The sequence below is a fragment of the Protomyctophum bolini genome, assembly GCF_963924005.1.
Source record: "Protomyctophum bolini genome assembly, chromosome: 11".
Lineage (NCBI taxonomy): Eukaryota > Metazoa > Chordata > Actinopteri > Myctophiformes > Myctophidae > Protomyctophum > Protomyctophum bolini.
Window position 1 is genome coordinate 16,250,066 of NC_137872.1, and position 22,310 is coordinate 16,272,375.

The 22,310-nt window shown below is 43.8% G+C and overlaps 1 protein-coding gene across 8 annotated transcripts in view; it reads right to left on the reverse strand.

Annotated features, from left to right (window-relative positions):
* spag9a (sperm associated antigen 9a) overlaps nucleotides 1-22,310 on the reverse strand; it is a 37,989-nt gene that overhangs the window by 9,054 nt on the left and 6,625 nt on the right. For 2 of the 8 annotated variants that reach the window (XM_080776335.1, XM_080776329.1), the window contains exons 4-27: nucleotides 22,104-22,192; nucleotides 21,263-21,416; nucleotides 18,967-19,053; nucleotides 17,185-17,314; nucleotides 15,862-15,955; nucleotides 14,006-14,127; nucleotides 13,340-13,351; nucleotides 11,942-11,999; nucleotides 11,347-11,499; nucleotides 10,697-10,748; nucleotides 10,357-10,487; nucleotides 9,624-9,680; nucleotides 8,557-8,724; nucleotides 8,198-8,327; nucleotides 7,815-7,904; nucleotides 7,505-7,612; nucleotides 6,632-6,806; nucleotides 5,739-5,969; nucleotides 4,804-5,032; nucleotides 3,578-3,694; nucleotides 2,036-2,116; nucleotides 1,845-1,912; nucleotides 1,130-1,278; nucleotides 179-350 (exon numbers count right to left, since the gene is read on the reverse strand). In XM_080776335.1, the coding sequence (XP_080632461.1) occupies nucleotides 179-350; nucleotides 1,130-1,278; nucleotides 1,845-1,912; nucleotides 2,036-2,116; nucleotides 3,578-3,694; nucleotides 4,804-5,032; nucleotides 5,739-5,969; nucleotides 6,632-6,806; nucleotides 7,505-7,612; nucleotides 7,815-7,904; nucleotides 8,198-8,327; nucleotides 8,557-8,724; nucleotides 9,624-9,680; nucleotides 10,357-10,487; nucleotides 10,697-10,748; nucleotides 11,347-11,499; nucleotides 11,942-11,999; nucleotides 13,340-13,351; nucleotides 14,006-14,127; nucleotides 15,862-15,955; nucleotides 17,185-17,314; nucleotides 18,967-19,053; nucleotides 21,263-21,416; nucleotides 22,104-22,192 (2,857 nt within the window). Of the gene's footprint in view, nucleotides 1-178; nucleotides 351-1,129; nucleotides 1,279-1,844; nucleotides 1,913-2,035; nucleotides 2,117-3,577; nucleotides 3,695-4,803; nucleotides 5,033-5,738; nucleotides 5,970-6,631; nucleotides 6,813-7,504; nucleotides 7,613-7,814; nucleotides 7,905-8,197; nucleotides 8,328-8,556; nucleotides 8,725-9,623; nucleotides 9,681-10,356; nucleotides 10,488-10,696; nucleotides 10,749-11,346; nucleotides 11,500-11,941; nucleotides 12,000-13,339; nucleotides 13,352-14,005; nucleotides 14,128-15,861; nucleotides 15,956-17,184; nucleotides 17,315-18,966; nucleotides 19,054-21,262; nucleotides 21,417-22,103; nucleotides 22,193-22,310 lie in introns of all 8 variants that reach the window. The other 6 variants (XM_080776331.1, XM_080776328.1, XM_080776334.1 and 3 more) reach the window with 4 other exon arrangements.

Sequence of the window (22,310 nt, forward strand, 5' to 3'; positions counted from 1 at the left end):
ATCACAGAATTTGGAATATTTTTGAAACCCAACACAAATCTTTTATTGAGGGGGGGGGTGGGGGGGGTCGTCAAAGTAATATTTTCAGATGGGGTTCTGTGGCCAAATCCATAATAATCTGACATGATAAAAGTTGTATTGCGAGTGGTTGGTTACTATTAGTGTTCAGAAGGCGTACCCAGCATCTTGCTGACGTAGGGCTCAATATCCACGTCCTGGAGGTGCTGGAAGGTGTGGGCGTGGAACAGGCGCAGCGTGGAGTCCAGTCGGATGGACACCCAGATGCCGTCTCCCAACCAGGCCAGCTGGCGCACCTGGCTCTCCTTGCGGGGGTGGGCGTCAAACGACTTCTGCTCGACAGGGTGACACAGAAAATGTTAAAGAAAACTCACACCACATCACAACAAGGCAACATGTTGTGTGAGTTTGTAGATCTGCTCAAATCCCAGATGATTATCTAATATCTAGTCACCGTATCGATATAATATTGCTATGTTATTGCCCAGTCCTGGCGATTAGGCAACGAGGGGTTGAGCTCTGCAGTTTAAGAATTAACGTGATCTGATTATTCCCCACAAGGGCCCCTGGGCCGGTCATTTTTGCAGGGCCCCCATAGCACGCTCGCAAACTTTGTGTTTTTGCGCGTTTTTATCATCTTTTTGACCTAAATTTAACTAAATCAACGGCCAATGAAGGACCCCAGGAGCCCTTTTCAGGGCCTCAAACCCAGTACCACACGGTCCAATTTCCCCAAAGGGCCCCTGGGCCACGGACCCACTGGCCCAATGGCTAATTTGGCCATGGCTACGCCACAAGATTTTTTTAAAAAAAGACACGTTTGAAAAACAGGACCTCCGTCAGAGGTAAATAAACCATGTGAAAGGGACATTTCTTGTGTGCTGGCTATTCCTTCATTCCAGTCGGTAGCTTTGAGTCTTGCACCTACAGTATAAGACCAGTCATCTAATTTGGAGTGTTGCAGGCTTTCTGCTTTTGCAGTTTCTCTTTCTCTAGGTTTTAAAAACAGGACAGCACTCAAGGCAAAGCAAACGACCGAAACAACCTGAAGAGAAAAGCTAATTTCAGTGATAGAACATGACACCTTGTGACAAAGAAGAGACAGCTGTACCTCTATCCTCATGGCCTTGGGCTGGATGACATAGATCTTGTTCCTGTATCCACACCAGACTTTGTCGTGGACTACAGTCATACAGCGGATGGAGTGGTGAGGCCGGCCCAGGTCCAACAGGTGATAGTTGGTCAGGTCCCACTGACCCTCTGCCATGGAATGAGATAATACAAATACATGGAATTTATCACTTGTCACTTTACACTTTCCATAGAGAGAAGAAAAAAAACATATATAAAAGCAATAAAACAACGGTTGAAATCAATCTCAACTCAGAAGGTGGGTTTTCAGGGCGGTTTTGAAGGGATTTGGATAAACTACTGTAGGTCTTATTGGCGAGGAACGAACAATATAGATGATAGGTGGTAATGTGATGTATTATAAAGATTGTATATGTTGTCACCCAGTTTCACAAAATGTTGAATACATATGGTGTGGCTTCTGTCTGTCTGTCTGTCACTTTCTAATGCAAAGTCACCAAGGCTGCCGTAGAATCCATATTTTTATGTTCATGTAATTATGTTCTATACTTTAGGCCACGGATGACATCATCGGCCAGACTCCTTCAGAGCCAAGCAGTCTATAAGGAAGTGATTCTGCCGTCAAATTGGGCCCAATACCTTTGCCCAAATGTCAGACTGGCAACGTGGTGTCACGTCGTTATTGGACCCAGGAAATAGCAGATCTATAAGCTGACATTAATGATGTGTCTTACCAGCGCCTCTGTGGAATATTGCTAGTGTCCCGTCTGCCAGCGCCACTAGAACTCTCCCTTTCACATGCCTGTAACAAGAGTCACACCATGGTTTTATAAGTGTGACATTAAGTCCTGTATGTAAATAAAGGAGACACGAATGTCTGTGTGCACCTTGAGCACAGGAGAACATGTAGGCTACTAGTACTCACACAATGTTGAGGATGGAGTCCTTCAGCTTGATGGCGTGAAGACACTTCCTCCATCGAGCCACAGCTGAGTGAACGTACAGGCTTTGAAAGAACAAGGAGAAATTAGCTAAATCACTTTTGGGCAAGTGATCATTGACCTTTGGACAAGAGTGAACATGACCTTTGGGCAAGTAGAACATGACCAGAGACGTTAGTGTAAACCGCTGTGTGTTTCATACTGCGGGAGGTACTGCCATGGCAACTGAATCCCTTCCTTGAGGTCGATTCTACAAATGCCTTCCAAATCCTAACAGTTCTCTGAAAAATGTATGTTCCTATATCAGTGGTGCCATGTATTTGACCTCGACCCCCATCTCAAAATATTTGGTTCCAGGAACCACCAGAAGCAAAGATTTTAGATAATAATATACTTTATATTCAAAGATTTGCATAACCTTTCACGATCTACAAGCTACAAGCTTAGTAGTGACTTGACACACCAAGTGACGCACTATGAGCTTGTATATTTGCTATTTTCCACACAGATGCTTTAATGTCCCAGTTCTTTTTAGTTTTTTTATTATATTTTTTATCCCACGATTTTGTAACCCATTTTTTTCAATCATCTACTGTGATCCTGGGCTCTACACACCCTCCGCCAACCTGGGGAGAGCAACGGACTTAACTCATGCTTCCTTCATGCTTGAGTGTCCAAGTTGCTCCTTTACACCTGACAGGGGGGAGTTTCCCTGGTTGGACGTAGCGCGTGGAAGGAACACGTTATTCCAACCAGTTCCTTTCCCCTCCATCAGGCGCCCCGGCCGGCCAGGGCGAGGCAGTTTAGAGACCAGGATTACTGCATGTTTTTGTGTGGGTACCCAGTTTTAATGGGTTAAGATCTATCTAGAACGGTCAGAGATGAAAATAAACTTTTGTTTTCCACTTTATTGTGTTGCTGCATTGCTGCGTTCACAGATACAGGGTACCGTTAATTTTCAACAGAAGCCGGCGACGTGAAGATACAAAGATACATTCAATGTTTGCAGCTGCTACAAAAGCTATAACAGCAACAAAAGCTACAATAAAGTTGAGCTGGTTTCAACTTCAGCTACAAAGATGCAAAGCTACAAACATGCTGTGTAGCTTTGAATCTTTTTTATATCTTCCAGTGTGAACGCAGTGTGACAGTGGCCTCCAGTGGCATACACCCTACCCTACAGCACTGGGTCGGTGGGGACCCATTTGTTTGTTGTGGACAATTTCTTTATGGGTCGCTTAATATTTGGTATCCTACATTATGTTTTTAATTATTATTATGTCAAAAACGTTTTACAAAAAACATTTTCATGAATTAAAAACATTTTTTCCAGAAATTTCATGAAGAAATCAAACGAAAATCAAAGACATTCCATAAATTATGTTTAAGAAGTTGTGAAAATAGCCGCTCTACAGGCTCGATCTTGTAGAACTCGAACTAGTTTGGGTCCCGGGGGGAGACATCACATTTCTCTTTCGGGTCATGGGCTAAAAGGTTTGGGAAACCCTGCCCTACAATATCCTCACCATCCGTTCTGAGCTCCCAGCCACATGGTGGGCAGGGCGCTGCTCATTCTCAAGAGCTCTCCCTCAGGCAGGTCTCTCTCTTCAGGCAGAACCACCTCACCGTCCTGGTCTGGTCCTCTGGAATACACAATACAAACAGACAGAAACGCAGCACCTGCTGCTTTTACCAGGGCTAACCTAAAGGTTTCCATGCCAATCACCCCCAAGTGGATAGTGCTGCAAGGGGTTTCTCAAACCTTTTCATTTCAACCACTCCCAAACTGGAACCAAATGGACCTGTGGGTTTTGCTGGTGCATGAGGAATGTTCTCTATGTGATACAAATGAGTGTACAAATGAAGGGTCCATTTGGTTCCATTTGTACACTCTCAGAGTTAGTTACAGTACCTGTAAGGGTCCATTTGGAAACCCCTCAAGGAACGCAGAGGGTCCCTGGACCACACTTTGAGAACCATTGCCATAGCCTCTTGCTGTGGCTCCTCTATTGCTATAGTTTTTCCTTAAATAACTTTCCTGAAAATGTTTGACGGCACCTTTATTGATTGACTTTGCTCAAAGTCTTTGTGTGTTTTGGCCATTACTATTACTCTCCTATTTTACAAATATTTTACAAATTATTATCATAATTATCATGAGTTAAATTAATGTTAAACATCTGCATTGCTTAATTTACAAGAAGTCTACACAATTAGAGAATGTAGAAGAATTGTTATTTTGAGCAACATTACTTGTTATCTCCACTATGGGCATCAATACAGCATGGAATTGTGGAAACAATCTTATCCATCAAAAAGTCTTTGGTCTGAGAGGCAAAATCAAATGGTGGTCCGTGGCTCAAATCCCGAATATATAATGGTCCTTGATATGAAAAGGATTGAAAACCCATGGTATAGACATTATGTATGGGTGATGACATTTAGCCTCTCAGACCCAAAGCGTAGAATATTTTGTTGTCGTTGATGAAAATAACAATTCTTGTACATTCTCTAATTGTGTAGACTTCTTGTAAATTATGTAATGCAGATGTTTAACAATAATGTAACTCTTGAGCGTGTAAAATGAAACCAAATGGACACTTTACGGGTCCATTGGTTTCATCTATACGGGGCAATTTGCATACCAACTCTCCATCATTTAGCTGGGGACCACCTGGAACCCCCTCAAGGACCACTGGTGGTTGAAAACCACTGTTATAGACGCTCGACAAAGTCAAATACCCCTCCTCACCTCTGGGTGTCTGTGAGCGAGGAGGAGTCGGTGGGAGCGGTGCCCAGGGGGTCGGTGAACACGTGCTCCGTGTAAATGCCAGGCTGGCTTTGATTGTGAACCTCCTCCTCTCCCGCCTCGCCCGCGCCGGCGTCGCTGGCCTCCTCCGTGGCCTCAGTGGCCTCCTCCGCACAGTCTGCCGTGGGGACCCCCCCGTCCTCCTTGGGGCTGCTCTCTCTGGACAGCTCCACTGCAGGCGGTGTGTGGGTCAGAGAGGGATGACATGATGAAGCAGGGCTGATGCAAGCTACAGAACAGCAGGAAGGTTGCAACGACGAGCCGACTTGGTTTGTCTTACCCTACGTTTGAACAGTGGCTATAAAAATCTCCTAGTGGGCATACGGTAATGCAGTCATTACTGTATGTAATGTAAAATATCACCGTTCCACGTGGTGGGTAAACAAAGCAAGTTTAAAACAAGAGGGTTGCGCACATCCAGTCCTTAGCTGTTGTGCGAACGTCTTCTTCTACAGGGTAAACAAAGCAACACATTCATTTGATTGGCTATCGCCGGATGATGTCATCCAAAAACATTTTCATGTTTTTGAACGACGTTCCTTCACCAACATTTAGACTATATCGCCTCTTCGCCTGCTATCGCCAGTAGTTGCCGCATTGCCGGATCCCATAGACAAATAACGCACTTCTGGAAAATAACACAGGCTGTCGCCCGCTGTTAAAACGTACAGTTACAAACTAATGGTTTCAAATAATTGTAGTGGAGTAAAAGTACAATATTTGTCTCTGAGATGTAGTGGAGTAGAAGTATTGGCAATTGGAAATACTCCAGTAAAGTAAAAAATAAGAACACCTCAAAATTGTACTGAAGTACAGTATATGTGTAAATATACTTAGTTACTATCTACCACTGCTTCCTTGTATGATATGAAATGCACCTGAGCTGTTGACGGCACTGAGCTCAGCTGGCTGGTCTCCGGCGCCCGCTGCGTTAGCGGTGGTCGTCTGCGGCTCGGCGGTGGTTCCCTCGGGCGCCATGGTGCCGTCGCTGCCCGCTGAGCCCATGCTGGCCACGCTGCCCGCCAGGGACACTCCGTCACCCTGCTGGCTAGCCTCCGGGTGGTCCTGGGGAACCTCGGCACCCGCTGGATAGTCCGACTCCATCACCCCTGAGACAGAAAATAAGTCAAAACTGCCTGTAGACCGCAGGTCAGCCTGTAGACCGCAGGTCAGCCTGTAGACCGCAGGTCAGCCTGTAGACCGCAGGTCAGTCTGTAGACCGCAGGTCAGCCTGTAGACCGCAGCTCAGCCTGTAGACCGCAGGTCAGCCTGTAGACCGCAGGTCAGCCTGTAGACCGCAGCTCAGCCTGTAGACCGCAGGTCAGCCTGTAGACCGCAGGTCAGCCCAACAGTGCCACGTGATTGCAACAGGATGGGCTTCACGTGGATCCTAGTCTAGCGTGGCCAGACTGTTGCCTCTCGCAATTTTCAAATGCTTCCCTCATACAGTCTGGAGCAACGGAAGCTCTGATCATGAGTAAAATATAAAGGGGATTAAGCCTCCTCCCCACTTCTGTTTCGTCTTTACAGTCACGCAAATTTATCCCAATATAAATCACAATCATATAAGCATATAGCTTGCTGCTTAGCAGAAATGGATATTAAAAAAATAAGCTCTAAAGATATTTTAAACTTTATTTTTGTGAACAGAAATGACAAAATAGATTTCTATAATACTTCCAGCATTCCAGAGATTGTGGAATAGTTGTCTGGCTACGCGAGACTACTTGAATCCAAAACTAGCAATGCATAGGATGTGGGTGAAACCTACCGGGTACACTAGCGATGCACAGGACATGGGTGTTGCAGGCGTAGAAGCTCTCGAGCAGGTCCGAGGGCTGACTGGCGTCCAGCACCATCACCTTGGTGGAGGAGTGTGTGCTGGTGCACACCCACACCCTGCTGGAGATCTCCTCCCTCTCCCTCTCCTGCTGTTCCCCTTTCTCCTGCTCCTGAGGGGAGGAGAAACGCTTCGGTCTCAAAAAGGTATAATAACGCTCAATTCTCAGGTCTCAATCGAGCCCGCAAAAGGCAGGTGACATTAGATAGGGCAGGAAAACAATGCAGTGTTTACTGTGAAAACATCATGTAAACATGTGTTTACTGAACTATGCACAAAAACTACTGCCTTACTGTGAGCCGTGTGTAAGGTTTTATTATTCATCCCTTCACATTTTAAGAATATGTATGAACACCACAACTCTTTGTTACTGGGCCAAACTTCACAAATGCATATTTAGCCTAAATATGTATCACGGATGCAGGCTATGACAACATGCAATACAGTGCAATTCCAATTCCCCTAAATGTGGGCTTATGCCATAGAGTAATAAAAGGATAGAGACGGAACCGGATAGAGACCGAACCGCACGTTATGCACATGACGTCACGGTCACTGAACGTCCGTCCACCTCCATGAACGTGCTGCAGTTCCACTTTCCGCCAGTATGTAGTGTCAGCTTCAACGTTGGATAGCCTTACTGGGGGTTTGACTTATACTCACTGAGGCCATATTGACTCTCGTGCATGCAGCAAAATGCTAGTTCTTGCGAATGAGGAACAGACTCATTGGTGCAGTGTGTACGTTCTGTCAGATACGTTTTGGAGGGGATCACTCATCACTGCAGACTGCGCACACACACACCTTGTTGTCTTGCTCCAGTTGGTCCAGACTGCTCACGGATCCCTTCCTCTGCTTGAAGGTGTCAGATACCTTTCCTCCAGACAGGTTAACGCCTGCAGCACACCACAGCTGGACAATAGAAAAAGAACACCCAAAAAGACACCCAATAATTTAGTTTTACTATATATATATTTTTTTTTTACTATTTCTTTCAAGGTAAAAAAGAAAGAAAGAAAATAAATCAATTCAAAAACAGTTTTTCAATTCAACAGGCTGGTGTATATTTGCATGACATTTGACATAATGTTGCCAAAGCACAATTACAATGTACCTTCATAGAAGCATCTTTCTGGTCCAGAGGTCGAAGATAAACTGGCACTGGCAAGTTCATTTTGTTCTCTGGCTGACCGCCGTTTGCCACCTGTCAGGGTGCAACCAACACAGAGCCACAGAGAACATCCATTTACATTTGAATGTGCTGGCAGATTAGCAGAGTGACTTTATGTTCTGTGCCCCTCGAGCAAGCTGGCATTACTATGGGCATTTTCTCACACTTTCCGACACTCGATCTCTAGAAACACGTAAACCAACTTAACTAACCCAACAAACCCTTTCCAGGGCATGTCATAAGAGGCAAATAATTAAATGTTTCGGCAAAATTAGCAGATCTACAAGCTTGCACCCGGCTAGTTGAACGTGGCCTCCCAGTCCCACCTTGTATTTACTGGGCAGACTCCATCCGTGTGCGGTGACCCGTCCATCCTCCTTCTGCATGTGAGCTTTGACCTGTCTGTACTGGGCCCTCTTCTGCTCTTTGCGGGAAGGTGAGCTGCATGGGTCCATTCTGGGGAAGACAGCGAAGTGAGATCGGTTAGCCCAGTGATTCTCAACACGTATAGGCTGTGAGGATACTGCAAAAACTTTAAACTTTAAACGCTTAGAGGTGTGCATTGGCAATGCCCTCACGACTCAATTTGTTTACGATTCACCAGGTAGCGATTTGATTTGTGTATGGCCGAATCACAATGCATTGCTGAATCTCTTAAGATTCCAGCGGTACTGTATATACTCACTCCTCATTGAGGAAGTCGAAGGTCTTGGACTTCTCGGTGGGGAACTGTGAGAAGGTGCTGCTCCTCTTCACCAGGCCGCCCGGGGCGTTGTACTTCACAGTGGACTGGGCCTCCACCTTCTTTAGGGCAGGGGGGGTGGTGGAGGAGGAGCTAAACAGTCTGCTGAAGCTAAAGGGGTCCAGGCCCGGGACGTGACAGAGGGAGAGAGACAACAGCGGTGCAGACAAGAGAACGGGAAATTACAATTTACATGAGCAAGGTAATCACATAGAGTAGAATGCAGGGTAGAAACCCAGAAGCTAGCATCTATCTAAACAATATGCTATCAAAATAACAATGTGTGCATTGAAATTAAGGATACCAGGTAAACAATGGACCTAGTATCTGTTTAAATAACATGCCATCTAAACTTCATTCTTAACTTAGGCAGAATGTGGCAGGAAGGGTTACAGAGAGAGTGAAGAAGTGAGTTTTCAGATCATGGCAGAACATTGGGAAGGAGTCTGGAAAGAGGGGGAGAGCAAGGAGGGAATGAACGGATCAGAAAACCAAGACTCACCCACTGCCACCACCAATCACAGTACAATAATGTTAGGCATGCAGGGAGCCTGGGGCAGGGGTTCTCTGTTTTACATATTTTATTTCAACTTTGGCATATCAAATTTAAACTTTGCTGAAGCTGCACGGTTGGAAGCAATCATACCAAATGTGAAACCACAGTCAATGTCTGCGTTGTTTTGTTTTGTTTTGTATTTAACAGCGATTGAAGCATGGGGAGAAAACATCATGGAGAAGGACAGATCCAGGTTATCCATGACGGAGGAAGTGATGGGGGATGTCGGGGGCAAAGACAGACTGAGATTACCTCATGCTGCCAAGTGCCAATTCATTAGCACATCCCCGTGAACAAACAGAAAAGGAAATGTGAAATGTGAATGTTTTTTAAGAGGGAATTTAAAAGCTGCTAATTTGGAATGGGCGTTATACGGCAAGATAAGCATATTTCAGAAAGAAACAAAAAGTAAAGGAAAACATCCAGTGAGACAAATTAATTTGAGGGGACTTACAACTGCCAGATGCTGGATTTCTTCTTTTCTGAGAGAGCAGGGTTCTCCCGAGAGGCCCTGGGAAGAGAAAACAAGATATGGCATTATATTATTTGATAATGGCCGTGTATTTCAAGACATTCTCGTAGACTGCTTCTTATAAAGTCAGGGGACAGACAGCATGCCATCTGCAGCATGCTGTCCAACATATTAGACAGCAGTTTACATAGGGGCAAAGTTATCCAAAACCGACAATTGTAGCCCAGGAACTGTAATGTTTATTTTTATCACCCTTTCTTTAACCATTCCTTCAAACCTTGTTGAATTGACGTACAGGTACGTATTGGCTGTGTTTAAGCATTAGGTTAGGGATAGCCTGGGAACCATTTCATTTCGGTATATGATCCGGGCGGGAGCGGATGATATCGTTACGTCATGTTGTAGTATTGTTTTGTAGTCGACAGGCAGGAACAACAAACCCGAACTTCCTTTTCCCTCAAACCGATTTTTCTCAATAAAAGCTGCAGGCTACGAGAGCTATTATTGTTATTCTTCCGGTTTGAGGGAAAAGGAAGTTCGTGTTTGTTGTTCCTGCCTGTCGACTACAAAACAATACTACAACATGAGGTAACGATACCATCTGCTCCCGAGCGGATCATATACCGAAATGAAACAGAGACCAGGCTTTCCTCCGAGGTGGTGGAAAGCCTGGTGGGCGAGGTTAGGTTAGGGATGGTTAAATCAATGTCATCACCTGATCATCTCTGTCCACCGCACAGCCTCTTGTAGCTCCATCAGCCTCTCCTTGTACTGGTTCCTCTCCATCAGAACACGCGCCATCTCCACCCTGGTGAAACGCTTCCTCTGGGCAGTCGGCACATCACTCTGTGGCAGCATGCACACACAGGCAGATGCACATGGACAGACACACAAGCACGCACGCACGCACACACACACACGTAGGCACACACACAAACGCAAAAGGGAGGCGTTATGCTGCACTTTAACCCCGGCATCCATATTCCAGTAGAACATTAGCCCAAAATTCACGAAATTTGTGGCAAACATTTTTTTTTATCATAAAAAACACTCACATCTTCTTCATCTTTAGATTTCTGCTTCACTTCCTCCATCTCCACTCGAACTCTGGAAAAGATCACGCATTTACTGTACATGTTCATACTTTCACTTTCATTATTACCGGTAATAAAAAATAATAATAAAGCTGTTTCCCAGGGCAGCAGTTACAAGCAGTGAGGAAGGCTAAATAAAAACTGAATAAATCTAAACTAAAACTATGACTAATTAAACTGAGCTTTTTATTTATTTAGGAAGGACAGGGTACAGAAGTGTCAAAGTAAGCTGTTGCACAACTGCTGCGTGATCGTGCTTCCATTTTTCTTTTCAGGTCAAATATACTGACCATTTTTTAAACAAATAAAAACTAGACTAGAATCATAGGTAGGGACTAGTGAAGAAGAGATTCAATAGAACTAAGAAAGTCATTTTATGCTTTGTTGTGTGCGGTTGTCACGCTTAGAAAATAGCCGATCTAACAAGCACAGCTCCGACATGTTGGAGCTTGTAGATATGCTATTTGCGGAAGCCGAGTATAAATCAAAAACGCCATCGCGGCCGGCCAAAATGCATTTTAGTTGACTAAAATATGACTAGATCAAACATTTCTGTGAAGATCAACAGTGGTTAACAGAGGTTTGGAATGCTTGTTGTTTCTTAAACTGACTTCTTGAGTTCCTCCTCCAGCTCTCGGTTCTTGTCCTCCATCTTGGATCTAGCCTGCAGCAAGGCCTCCATCTCCCCGTGTAGCACCTCCTTCTCACACGCCAGTTCGTCCACGCGCGCGATCAGGTCGTTCTTCACCACGTTCAGAGCATTCCTGTGGAAAGGAAGGGATAATAAAAGGTTTCGTGTTTGTTTGGCGCAAACAAATCAGGCGTAAGACAACTTACAATATAGTATATATAGTAATAATTCTCACATTAATCATATCGCAGAGCTTTTAATTTGTTGTGAAATTGTCCGTCATCCACTGGACCTGAGTTGGCACTGTACTGTAACTACTTTTTACACCAAATCTTCGCAATTGCTATTTCTAGCTAATGTTCCACCATATGTTGGGGTGCAGGTGGTTGCATCTTAAGAGTTTTATTTGCAATTATTTTGGGCACAATAATCATAACATGACATTTTCATATCGTCCCCTTTTTATTTTATTTCCTTTTTCAACTTAGGTTTGGAAGTATGTACCTTAAACACTGATGGGGAAGTAGTACCTTAAACACTGATGGGGAAGGGATTCAGAATAGTTTACCACTTACTTTGTCTCCAGCAGTTGCGTGTTTTCCTGAATTAGATTCTCAACTTCACGGCCCATACCTGAACACAAAACATTACAGCATTGGGATTTTATTGAAGGAAAAAAGGACAAGTTATTTCACACCAATCAGCTAGAGCAGGGGTTCTCAACGTTTTTGGCTGGGGACCCCCAGAAATGCTTTGGGCATGTCTCGCGACCCCCGCCTCGCCCCCCCTCTCTCCACCCCAATACAAACTGACTGTAAAAATAACCTTAAAGGTTGCACACTGGGTGTGTTTTTCCGAAAACCGACGGAAAAAACGGAGCTAAAAATCCGAAAACGCGTCCAGTGTGCAGGGACCTTAATAATAAAGAAAAAATATCATAAATGAATACTGAAATCAGATATAATCATTAAGGAAAGTTTATGCATGTACTATGTGTACTATGTAAACTCTTCATTTCCATTTTCAAGCCATTCAATTGCAAAAAACAAAGGTTTTTAAAAAATAATAATTTGGGGACCCCCCAAAATAATTTGACGACCCCCTGAGGGGTTGCGACCCACGGGTTGAGAACCCCTGAGCTAGAGGAGTGACTACATTCCAACTGAAGCTGTGCAAGTATAGATAATTCATTCATACACTGACACAACATGGAATGTGAAATATCTTCTGGGACAGATATTTGTATAGGGTTCACAATAAAGGAGCTACTGTACAGATACAGAACCAAGCACAACACTAGAACAACACAAGACACGTCACAACACTGGACTGGAGAAGGATGGAGAGAGCGGGTGAGGTCTTACCAAGCAAACTAAGGTCTGAGAAAACCATGCAATCCAAGTCAAGCACGGGGAGAGAGAGAGAGAGAGAGAGAGAGAGAGAGATAGAGAGAGAGAGAGAGAGAGAGAGAGAGACACAGAGGAATGGATAAACTGATGGAGGAGCCAGAGCTATAGATGTTTAGCTGTTGACTCCATAAGCAATGAGGAAGAGAGGCTGTTGAGTCTATAGATACAACAGAGTCAGTAGGAGAACAAATAAACAAAACCACAGGCACAATGTTAAATCTGTCAAAGGACAAAGAGTCAGGCCTAAATCCAAATATAAAGCCGATACAAAAAAAACTCCATTCAAGCGCTTGTTTAGCATTGCCTCAACGATAGCACTTCTGTGAGCTTGGAAGGATGGAGCATGTGCCAAAACAAGTCAGTTGAAATTGAAAAGCTTTAAGCTGTGCAGCATTTAAACTGATAGCCAACCGCTATGAAGCAGAACACAGAAAGAAGCTATGAACTGTAGAGATGAGAGGAGGATATGTGAGAAAGAAAGAGAGTGGGGCAGAGAGTAGTGGCTATAAAGGGAACTTAAACGAGAAACATTTTGTCTAAGGAGAGGTCGGAGGTCATACACACCAGAGTACTCCACTGGGATTATGGACAAAAGCCACAGGATGACACAGAGGAGAAAGAGAGATGGGGTTAGCAGCAATGGTAGAAGGCTAACATTCTGTTTTAGCATAAGAGCTAGTCAAACGTAGAGTAAGTGCTGCTGCTGTAACTGCAGCTGGTAGCATTGCTGGAACTGGTGCTAGAATTCAGCTTGTTAACTGGTATTTTAGACTCACCAAAAATCCTTGGTTATTTATTTTTTAACACATTACAAGTTAAGTGATTAGTTTAGATGTTTCATTCAACTATAGAGGTTATTATAAAGGTAAAAGTATAGTGAGTTTGAATGTTGACCATTAATTCCAGTTGGTTAGCTATCGTTTGCCTGATTGGTAGAACATAACCACGAGGAAACAGGCCTACGTTATACATTATGAAAGCGTTCAGCAGGATAACTGATCAGGTACGGTTCAACTCAAACTAAAGCATAAAGAAAGGAGATGTCGACAATGTTAATGATAATGTCATGTGTCAGTTTGCTTCACTGGCTGACTTCATCCAGTGCAACAAAATAGCAATCAGAGATATAACAAGACCTGCTAAGTGCTGCCATTATTCCGTTACAGTGCCATGTGCTTTTGACAGGACCATGGTGGCTGCCTGTGTGATCTGTAACTTGTGTAAACTCACCCAGCAGGTCAGCTCCTTCATCCACGTCCCCTATGAGCCCTGTGCCTGCAGACGACAGCTCCTCAAACAGGGAGTCTGTGTTGCGGTCAAATGCCATGTTCTCAATGCCTTTGGTAGGAGTGCTGGAAGAATAATCATTTCAGATCAGTTCTTACTGGACATGGCTTTGTTTAAAGTCTAAACATTAGGGGTTGTTTGCATTAGCAAAATACAGAGGGGGGGGGGTCACCTGCAGGGTTTTGGACCCCTGAATGACTCATGTAGACTTCCAATACGACTCAAGACAGCATGGTTTGTGAGCAAAACCAATGCGTGCACGTTTATGTGAGCACATCGACCAGTGTGGTGACAGTGTATTTTTCTTTTGGTCAAATGGAAATTGCATGATAGCCTCTCTAGGCTATGGGATGTAAGGGTGTTGTGCAGACAGAGAGAGATAGAGGGGGGGTGGAGGCAATCAAAAAAAGCATTCAGGACCTGCATTGCTACCCCTGATCAGACAACCCTCACCCCCCACCAGGCAATGCAACAAGGAAATTAAATGTAAAATTCATGCACTGTACCCCCCCCCCATTACAATTACATATCGGGACAAGGAAATTAAGCGATTAAGTCTGTAACATGTTTTCTAACTAAGAAACAGAGTAACAACGTGTACTCTAAGTGCATCTTCATGCATGCAATATGCATTGTGTATGTGTAGAACTGTGTTGTTTGGGACCCACAAATCTGCCCAACTAAATACTAGAGCTTTGTCTTGATTTTTTATTTTATTTTTTACAAACCAGTAATACGCCTTAAATGTCAGCGATAAAGCGAGCGCTAGGGCAGAGATTTAGAAGGACTAAGCAAAATCGTGATGCGACAGTTCCTCCTCCGGCTACCAGGCTTCTGCCAGTGTGTGTGTGTGTGTGTGTGTGTGTGTGTGTGTGTGTGTGTGTGTGTGTGTGTGTGTGTGTGTGTGTGTGTGTGTGTGAAGGAATGAGCAAAAGTCGTGATGCGACATTTCCTGGTTTAGACGCTTAGCGCTCCACTGTTGTAGCTGACACTTTCTTGAGCTGACTGTTTGTGGAGTGGGCGGTGGCAGTGTGTAGTGGCAAAACACATGTCACCTGTGTGTTGTGTATAGCGTGACAGCGTGTGCCCCCGTGTGTTGTGTGTGCCCCCGTGTGTTGTGTGTGTGCAGCAGCATGAAGAGCGTGGCGGATGCAAGCATTACATGCTTCCTGCATTACATGCTTTAGCATTACATGCATTACAAGCATTACATTCTTCCTGCGTGACTGCTTCCTGCGTTACATGCTTCCTGCACGTATATACTGTATAGTAACTAAGATATATAAGATATAACTTTCACACGCTTAATTGGCCATTAAACCTTTCACAACCCTAGCCTGTGGCTAGGGTCCCTTTTACACGAGGATGGTTTCCATAGAAAACAGAAAAATAAAGTTTGCCGGGTCTGTTTAGGGTTGAAAAGTGAAAATGCAACAAAGTGAAAATTTCTTCCAGAGTGGAAATCTTTGCATTGGTGAATTAAACCAACAAACAGCCTTGTAATAGTAAGTAGAGCAGAAGTGGTTCTAGTACGCTTGTGTGCCGCACTGCCGGGTCTATCTGGCAGTGCGCCACCTCCACCTAGCCACCTGCTGGCATGCACACTACAGCGTTTTCAGCCACTCTTTTGTCTGTGTGTAAAAGCTGAATAGAAAATGAGAAGGCAATGGGACTTTGCTGTTTTCTCTGGAGACCGTTGCCATGTAAAAGTGGCCTAGGTGTGGTGAATGTCTCCTCACATTCTTAAACACACCAAACCCATATCGACCCTTTATGGGTCGATTGTTTGTTTGCACTACCTGGATGCCTTGTATCCACTGAGATCCATGTCCAGCTCCGGGGTTGACTCGATGATATCCTGCACGTCTGAGCTTCCCTCCTTCTCAGGCAGACCTACACACAACAAATACCACAACAACCAATCAACCATGAGATTATAGGACAAGTGACCAAATGAACTGTTGTTGACCTGTTATTGTACATGGACAATACATTTCTTTTGATTCTCGCACTGATGATCAAATAATTACTTTACTACACAGTCAAATCCCCAGCGTTCACTTATCCATGTGGAAAAACAGAGAGTGTGTTAATCTAAACAGATGCACCCGTACAGGTCCATTTGGTCACTCTCAGAGTTACAGGTGCAGTAGTAGACTGCATTGAGCCACTAGATATCACACTTGCAACAACTATGTTTGCCTCAATTGATCCATTTAGGGAAAGAAAGTACATTACCCAACAAAAAACAGGATAATGTTGGCCGCATGCTTATGCAGGCAAACAAAATCCTGGTCCCAGTAAAATAATTAAAATGGTTCTTTCACAATCATACTTTTCGGGAGGGAAAGCAATACCATTACTACACACCTTTTTATGACCGCGTGGATGTATTATTTATTTGTATTATTATTTTTAAATACAAATGTTAAACCACGCAACCGGCTTTGTCGAGTGTCTATATGAACACAATTCACCATTAGTCAGCCTTCTGATATCAATACGAAGCAACTGAAAAACATGTTATTTCAATGGTAGTGGATGGAGAGAGAGGATTTTTGTCCAACCACGAAACAGCAACCAATGGGTGCAAAGAGGGGCACAACCATGGGCTGGGACTTGCCAAAGGGTGAATTGGCCCAATTGTTCATTAAGGAAGGAAGCCGGGTGGCAAGGGTGATATTTGTCACTACACGTATACTCCCAAGGGCTGCCAGTCAACAGGGAATGTTGGGCGAGAGGAAGGCTCTACGACCTCCAGCCAGTTGGATACAACAGCAGTGACCAGTCACATCAATGTGTGCAGGGAGGAATCAATTGGCATAACAACTAAATTAGGGAGAAAAAATGAGGGTACGAGGAAATAAATATTTTTTTTATAAATATGACCTTCAACACCTCAGAGTTTTACCGTGTAGCTGTCAGATGTTAGGTGTAGGCCTATCACAATTAGTACATCATTGTCTACTCGCATAATCATCAATCGTTTCCATGTTGATAAGCACGTCGCTTTACATCTTTACACAAGTATAAAATCATTAATTTATTTGTATATTCAAGTCATTTGTCATATCTGCGTAGGCTTTTAGGCTTTGTGATTACAAAATAGGTGTTTGACTTACCCACAGAGATGGAGCGGGTCCCCGGGGCAGCCTGCACCTCCATGTTCTTACTGCTCCCATCCTCCCTCTCCTTGTCCGAGGCCGCGGTGGGTGTGGCTGATTTAGAGCCGCTGAAGTCCGATAGCTCATCCTGAAAGGGCAAGGGGCTGATCAGACAGATTTTTTATTTCCCAATGCTGACACTAACTTTTCCCCACAAAGGAACCACAGCCAAAAGTTGAACACAAAAACAAAGACATAAGAAGCACACATTGGAATTTGGGACGGATGCAGGTCAAGTGAGCACCTCAATGTAAAATTGGGTGTTTTGTCCAAATTGTTAAAAAATGTAATATGTGAAAAATAGCAAGTAACGTAAAGTAGACATGATTTGAACATGCACATTGCATCATTATCAGACTTAATTTTATTCTTCAACTTATTGTTTATGCCCCAAAATGACAGGATATACAGGTTTTGTAGCAATTGTAGAAATATTAGACCTTAATTGTCAAATGTTTAAGCATATAATGATCATGTGTACTACTTTATTTTACTTCATTCTTTAACATTTTGGACAAAATAGCCAATTTTACATCGAGGTGCCCAGATGTCCACGGTGCCCAATTGACCTGTTACCATTGGGACACCAGGGTGCACAAGACAAAGGAACCACAACACAAGACAATAATAGCTAAGAATGGGAGCTGGCAGGCTGAACATTGGAGCTTGGGAGACTAGCATTATCGGAACTAAATGACACTAAACACACACTATAATACACACACAACACAGTATCACTGTACACATAAGGTAAGAGAGTCCAATTTCCACAACATAACTCATTGCAGAAGCACTACTAGTGAGAAAGTGCCCCTAAATATTTAGCAAAGATATCTTTTCCGGGATAAAGTTCCTTATAATCCTGGAGGATCGTATTTAAATGAAACACCAATATCTCTAGGCAGCTAATCTATGGCAAACTGTTTCTCAGAAATTGGAAATCCGAAGAGGGTAAGAATAAACACGTGGAGAAACAACAGAGACAAAGCACAGAAGCACCAAACAGACTGGAAGACGGAACGAGAAATGTACAGAGACAGACGTCCACAGAATCTACAGATAAACCTAGAAACATAATCCATGAATACAGTGGGGTGCGCCATTCTATCACTGACACACCACGACAAATACACCACAGATCCACACAAGACTTACATGAATACAGTGGGGTGCGCCATTCTATCACTGACACACCACGACAAACACACCACAGATCCACACAAGACTTACATGAACAGAAATAAGAATGGAAATAGCAAAGACACGGCCTAGTGCCTCACAAAAATAACACAGATATAAACCACTACTATTAACTATTGATGAAAGAAAGAAAGAATGTTGAGAAATGTTAATATGATTGTGAATATAATTAGCTGTGAAGCTAAAGTAGAAACGTGGAGCCAAACGATGACATATAGCATGTGAAAATAGAAACTAAACTACCATGCAATTTCACGTCAAAACAGCCAGATGCAACCAGCCCATTTGCAACGTAATTACTGATAGTTACTCAAAGTGGCACATTCTTTCCTATATGCCTGAATTTGGAAAGATCTGACTTGGTCCAAAATGCAGAGCGTGGTTGCATGTAGCAATGTAGTAGTGATGCTGTTGAAAAGATGAAAGTGGCATAACGGAGGACTCTACTGCAAGCCCACAGACACAAACACTGTGCTGCTTGTGGCACGCGCAAGCACGGTGCCGTCAGGTACTTCTGCCAGTCAGCATTCATCCATCTACCTTGCAGTCCTCTGCCAGTGAATTCCCCCAAGCATTGTCCTGGGTACTCTTACCCTCCCTTTTCTGTGGAGGATTGTCCGAGTCCAACTGCTTGGGTGGGGGGAGTGGGGGGGGGGAGACAGTTACAATGAGGCACATATAAGGAAGCAATTCAGCAGGGGTGCATGGAGCAGATGTGTCTCTCTCTGTATATCGATATAAGAATTGTCTGCGTGTGTACCCTAAATGTGCTTGTGTATGTATGCGTGTGCTTTGCTTGCTGGCTGAAAGTCAGAACTGTTAGTCATTATTTCACCTTTGCCAAATCTTATTCAGAGGCATCCGGATGAGATTTTAACAGTCTTGTTGTGGAATATCTATATCTATTTGAAAAACAATATTTCATGTTTAGAAGACGTGAAAGCCCTTTCTTAGGCTGTGTTCACACTGAGAGATGGAAAAACAACGGACAGGTATGGGTTGTTGTTGTGTGTTCTGCTGTGGACCTGTTGTTTTCTTTTATTATTCAAATCTGACTGGCTATCACAATCCGTTGCTGGATGGCGTTGCATATCGTTGGAAACATCATTAATGGACAAAACTGTTACTTTTCAGGATTTCAGGATTTTCAGGACAAAAATATCTTGTAGATCGGATATTTTTGTGACTACTACCGCTGTAGTGTGACGTAGGAGGGCATTCATTTAGGAAAACTTTTGAAAAGTTGAAATGTGGAGATAAGATGTTTCTGCCCGACAGCAACATTATAATGTGTTAAACTAATAGTAGTGTTGTTTGACCTGCTATTGCTATGCAGCAATCTCCTTTTCTCCGGCAATGGACAAGACTTAGTGAACTACATGGAAAAGTGTTGTTTTCTCATCTGCATAGAAAGCTAATCTCAGTGTGAACGTAATATGAAGCTTTGTATGAAGCAATTTGCAATGATTTAGGGTGAATACGTTTTCCAGTGTCAAAAGCAATGATGGAATGATTTATGCTTAGATCATGACACCAGGAACATCATTGGCCAGTACTTGTGCAGTTACAGTGTCAAAGAACGCTACCCCACCCGTAAATAGGTATTTTACTGTATGACACCGGGACACCATTCAAAAGGCCACGGCTCAACAAAGAACTTCCTATAGTGCTCATTACATAACAGCCTATCACGTTCCAGCTGTGGGCTACGAGACACAGTGGCACAGCTCCCATAGTGCATTGCGCCCCGGAGGTCTTGTCCCAGTTTGAAGAAACATGCAATGGGATGAAATACCAGCATCTCCCTCAAGGTCTCAATGACAAATGAAGCTGGTTTCTGTCACTGCTTAGGACAGCACATTACAAAACCATCTTTAGAGGTGATAACCAACACAATGTTTTTAAGCACAGTATGCATACAAACGTCTGTATATAATGTCTGCATTGTAGGTACAGTATACCATATGGGGGAGTTAAAAACATACCCTCTAGTAATCCAGCTAAATAAACTGAACTGAAGGCCTAATTAGCATATCATTTCCCTATTATTTATGAATTTCCATAACACAAGACTCTACTCTGGTTGCTTAATTGGGGAACACATACACCAATCCTTCAATGGTGTGTGTGTGTGTGTGTGTGTGTGTGTGTGTGTGTGTGTGTGTGTGTGTGTGTGTGTGCTAGAGAGAGAGGGAGTGTGTGTGTGTGTGTGTGTGTGTGTGTGTGTGTGTGTGTGTGTGTGTGTGCGCGCGCGCGTGCGTGCGTGCATGCGTGCTAGAGAGACAGAGAGAGAGAGGGAGTGTGTGTGTGTGTTAGAGAGAGAGAGGGGGAGAAAGAGGGAGAGAGAGAGAGAGACAGAGAGACAGACAGGATGTGTGAACACAGAGGTCGCCTTGTTAAATCACTACTAAAACTCTACGTTCTGTCCTTATCAAAGGCTCTCTATTTTTCTTGGAACCAAGGCCATCCTCCTCTGTGGGGTTGCTCTGCAGAAGGACTCCCGCTACCCAGCTGGGGACTGGGATTCCACAACAACCATCTGAATTTACGTTGATATGTAAAACATTCGTCTTCATTTCACTTTAATTTGTACATTTATTACACACACGCTCTGGAGAGAGTTTGAATTGTAACTGAGGAAGACCGAAACGCTGCTTCTTAATAAATAGTGTCTAGCTTACACACCTTGCTTTTAGACTTTTAATCTAGATGTGAAAACGTTTTGAGAGTCTACAAATGCAACCAAATGAATGGAGCCACGGTCCATTTGTGTTACTGTATGTGTGGTGAAGTGGTCCATGTTTGGACGAGGACCGGAAGGCAACCGTCCACCCACCTTGAGGCTGGCGTTAGAACGAGGCTGCGCAGCGTCGGAGAACCTCCAGCCCTCCGTGCTCGGTGTCTCCGCCCTGGTGGCCTGGAGGTCAGGTATTAGCATGGAACCCGCCCCGGATGAGGGGAAGATACCAAGGGAAAGGGGGCGCTCTTTCCTGGAGAGAAAGGAAGGATGACCAGATTATCGGCCGGTCGAGCTCTAGCGCAAAAAAAAAGGAAAAAAAGCATAACGCAGAAACCTGTGGCTCGTCGAATGATGTTACCATAGGTACGCGTCGCTGTTTGATGATGTTGCGTAGAGCAGGCCTAATGGTCAAAAGAGGTGGCTGAAATGTCCCTGCGTTTTATATTAACTATACAATATGTGAAGACATTGAGGGCGGGATAATAAGCCTAGATCATAGACAGAGTGATGCTGGTCAGCCTGTGATGAGCTGACGCACACAGCGACGTCGCCTCTCTGATTCTGGTAGTGGGATGGTGGTGATCAAAGAAAATAAACATTCTAAAAGATTCTGTTCTCAATCACTCGACCCTATTCTTCTAAAACTTGGCCCGTCCGTGTTCAGACTTGTGGAGGCAATAACCACTTAACCAGCCTCTTTTGTCCGGCACTGAACTGAAGACCATCAGCAAATATATGTTTTCACATTCAAATGTGCATTTATGTCCCCCCACGTTCGACAGATATTTGACATTCAAATATTCTTTTTTTGGGGAACTAATGGTCATTAAACAGACATTTGTTCCTTGCTCTCGTCACGAGCTCCATCTGCCTGTGGAGATGCTCTTTCTTCTGGGGAAGTGTTTCTAAAACACACAGTCATAGGGCGTGGTCTCACCTGACACGACCCAGCGCCCCCGATTCTGCACTCTCGTTCAGCTGCTGTATTTTGATCCTTTCTACGTGTTCCATGTAGTTATGAATCATCTGTGGAGAACACAACAGGACAATGTTACTTCAATGGTAGGTAGTAGGCATGGAACGATATATTGTATATCGATATAAATCGATATATAAACTGCTGGCAATTTTAAAATAAATTACA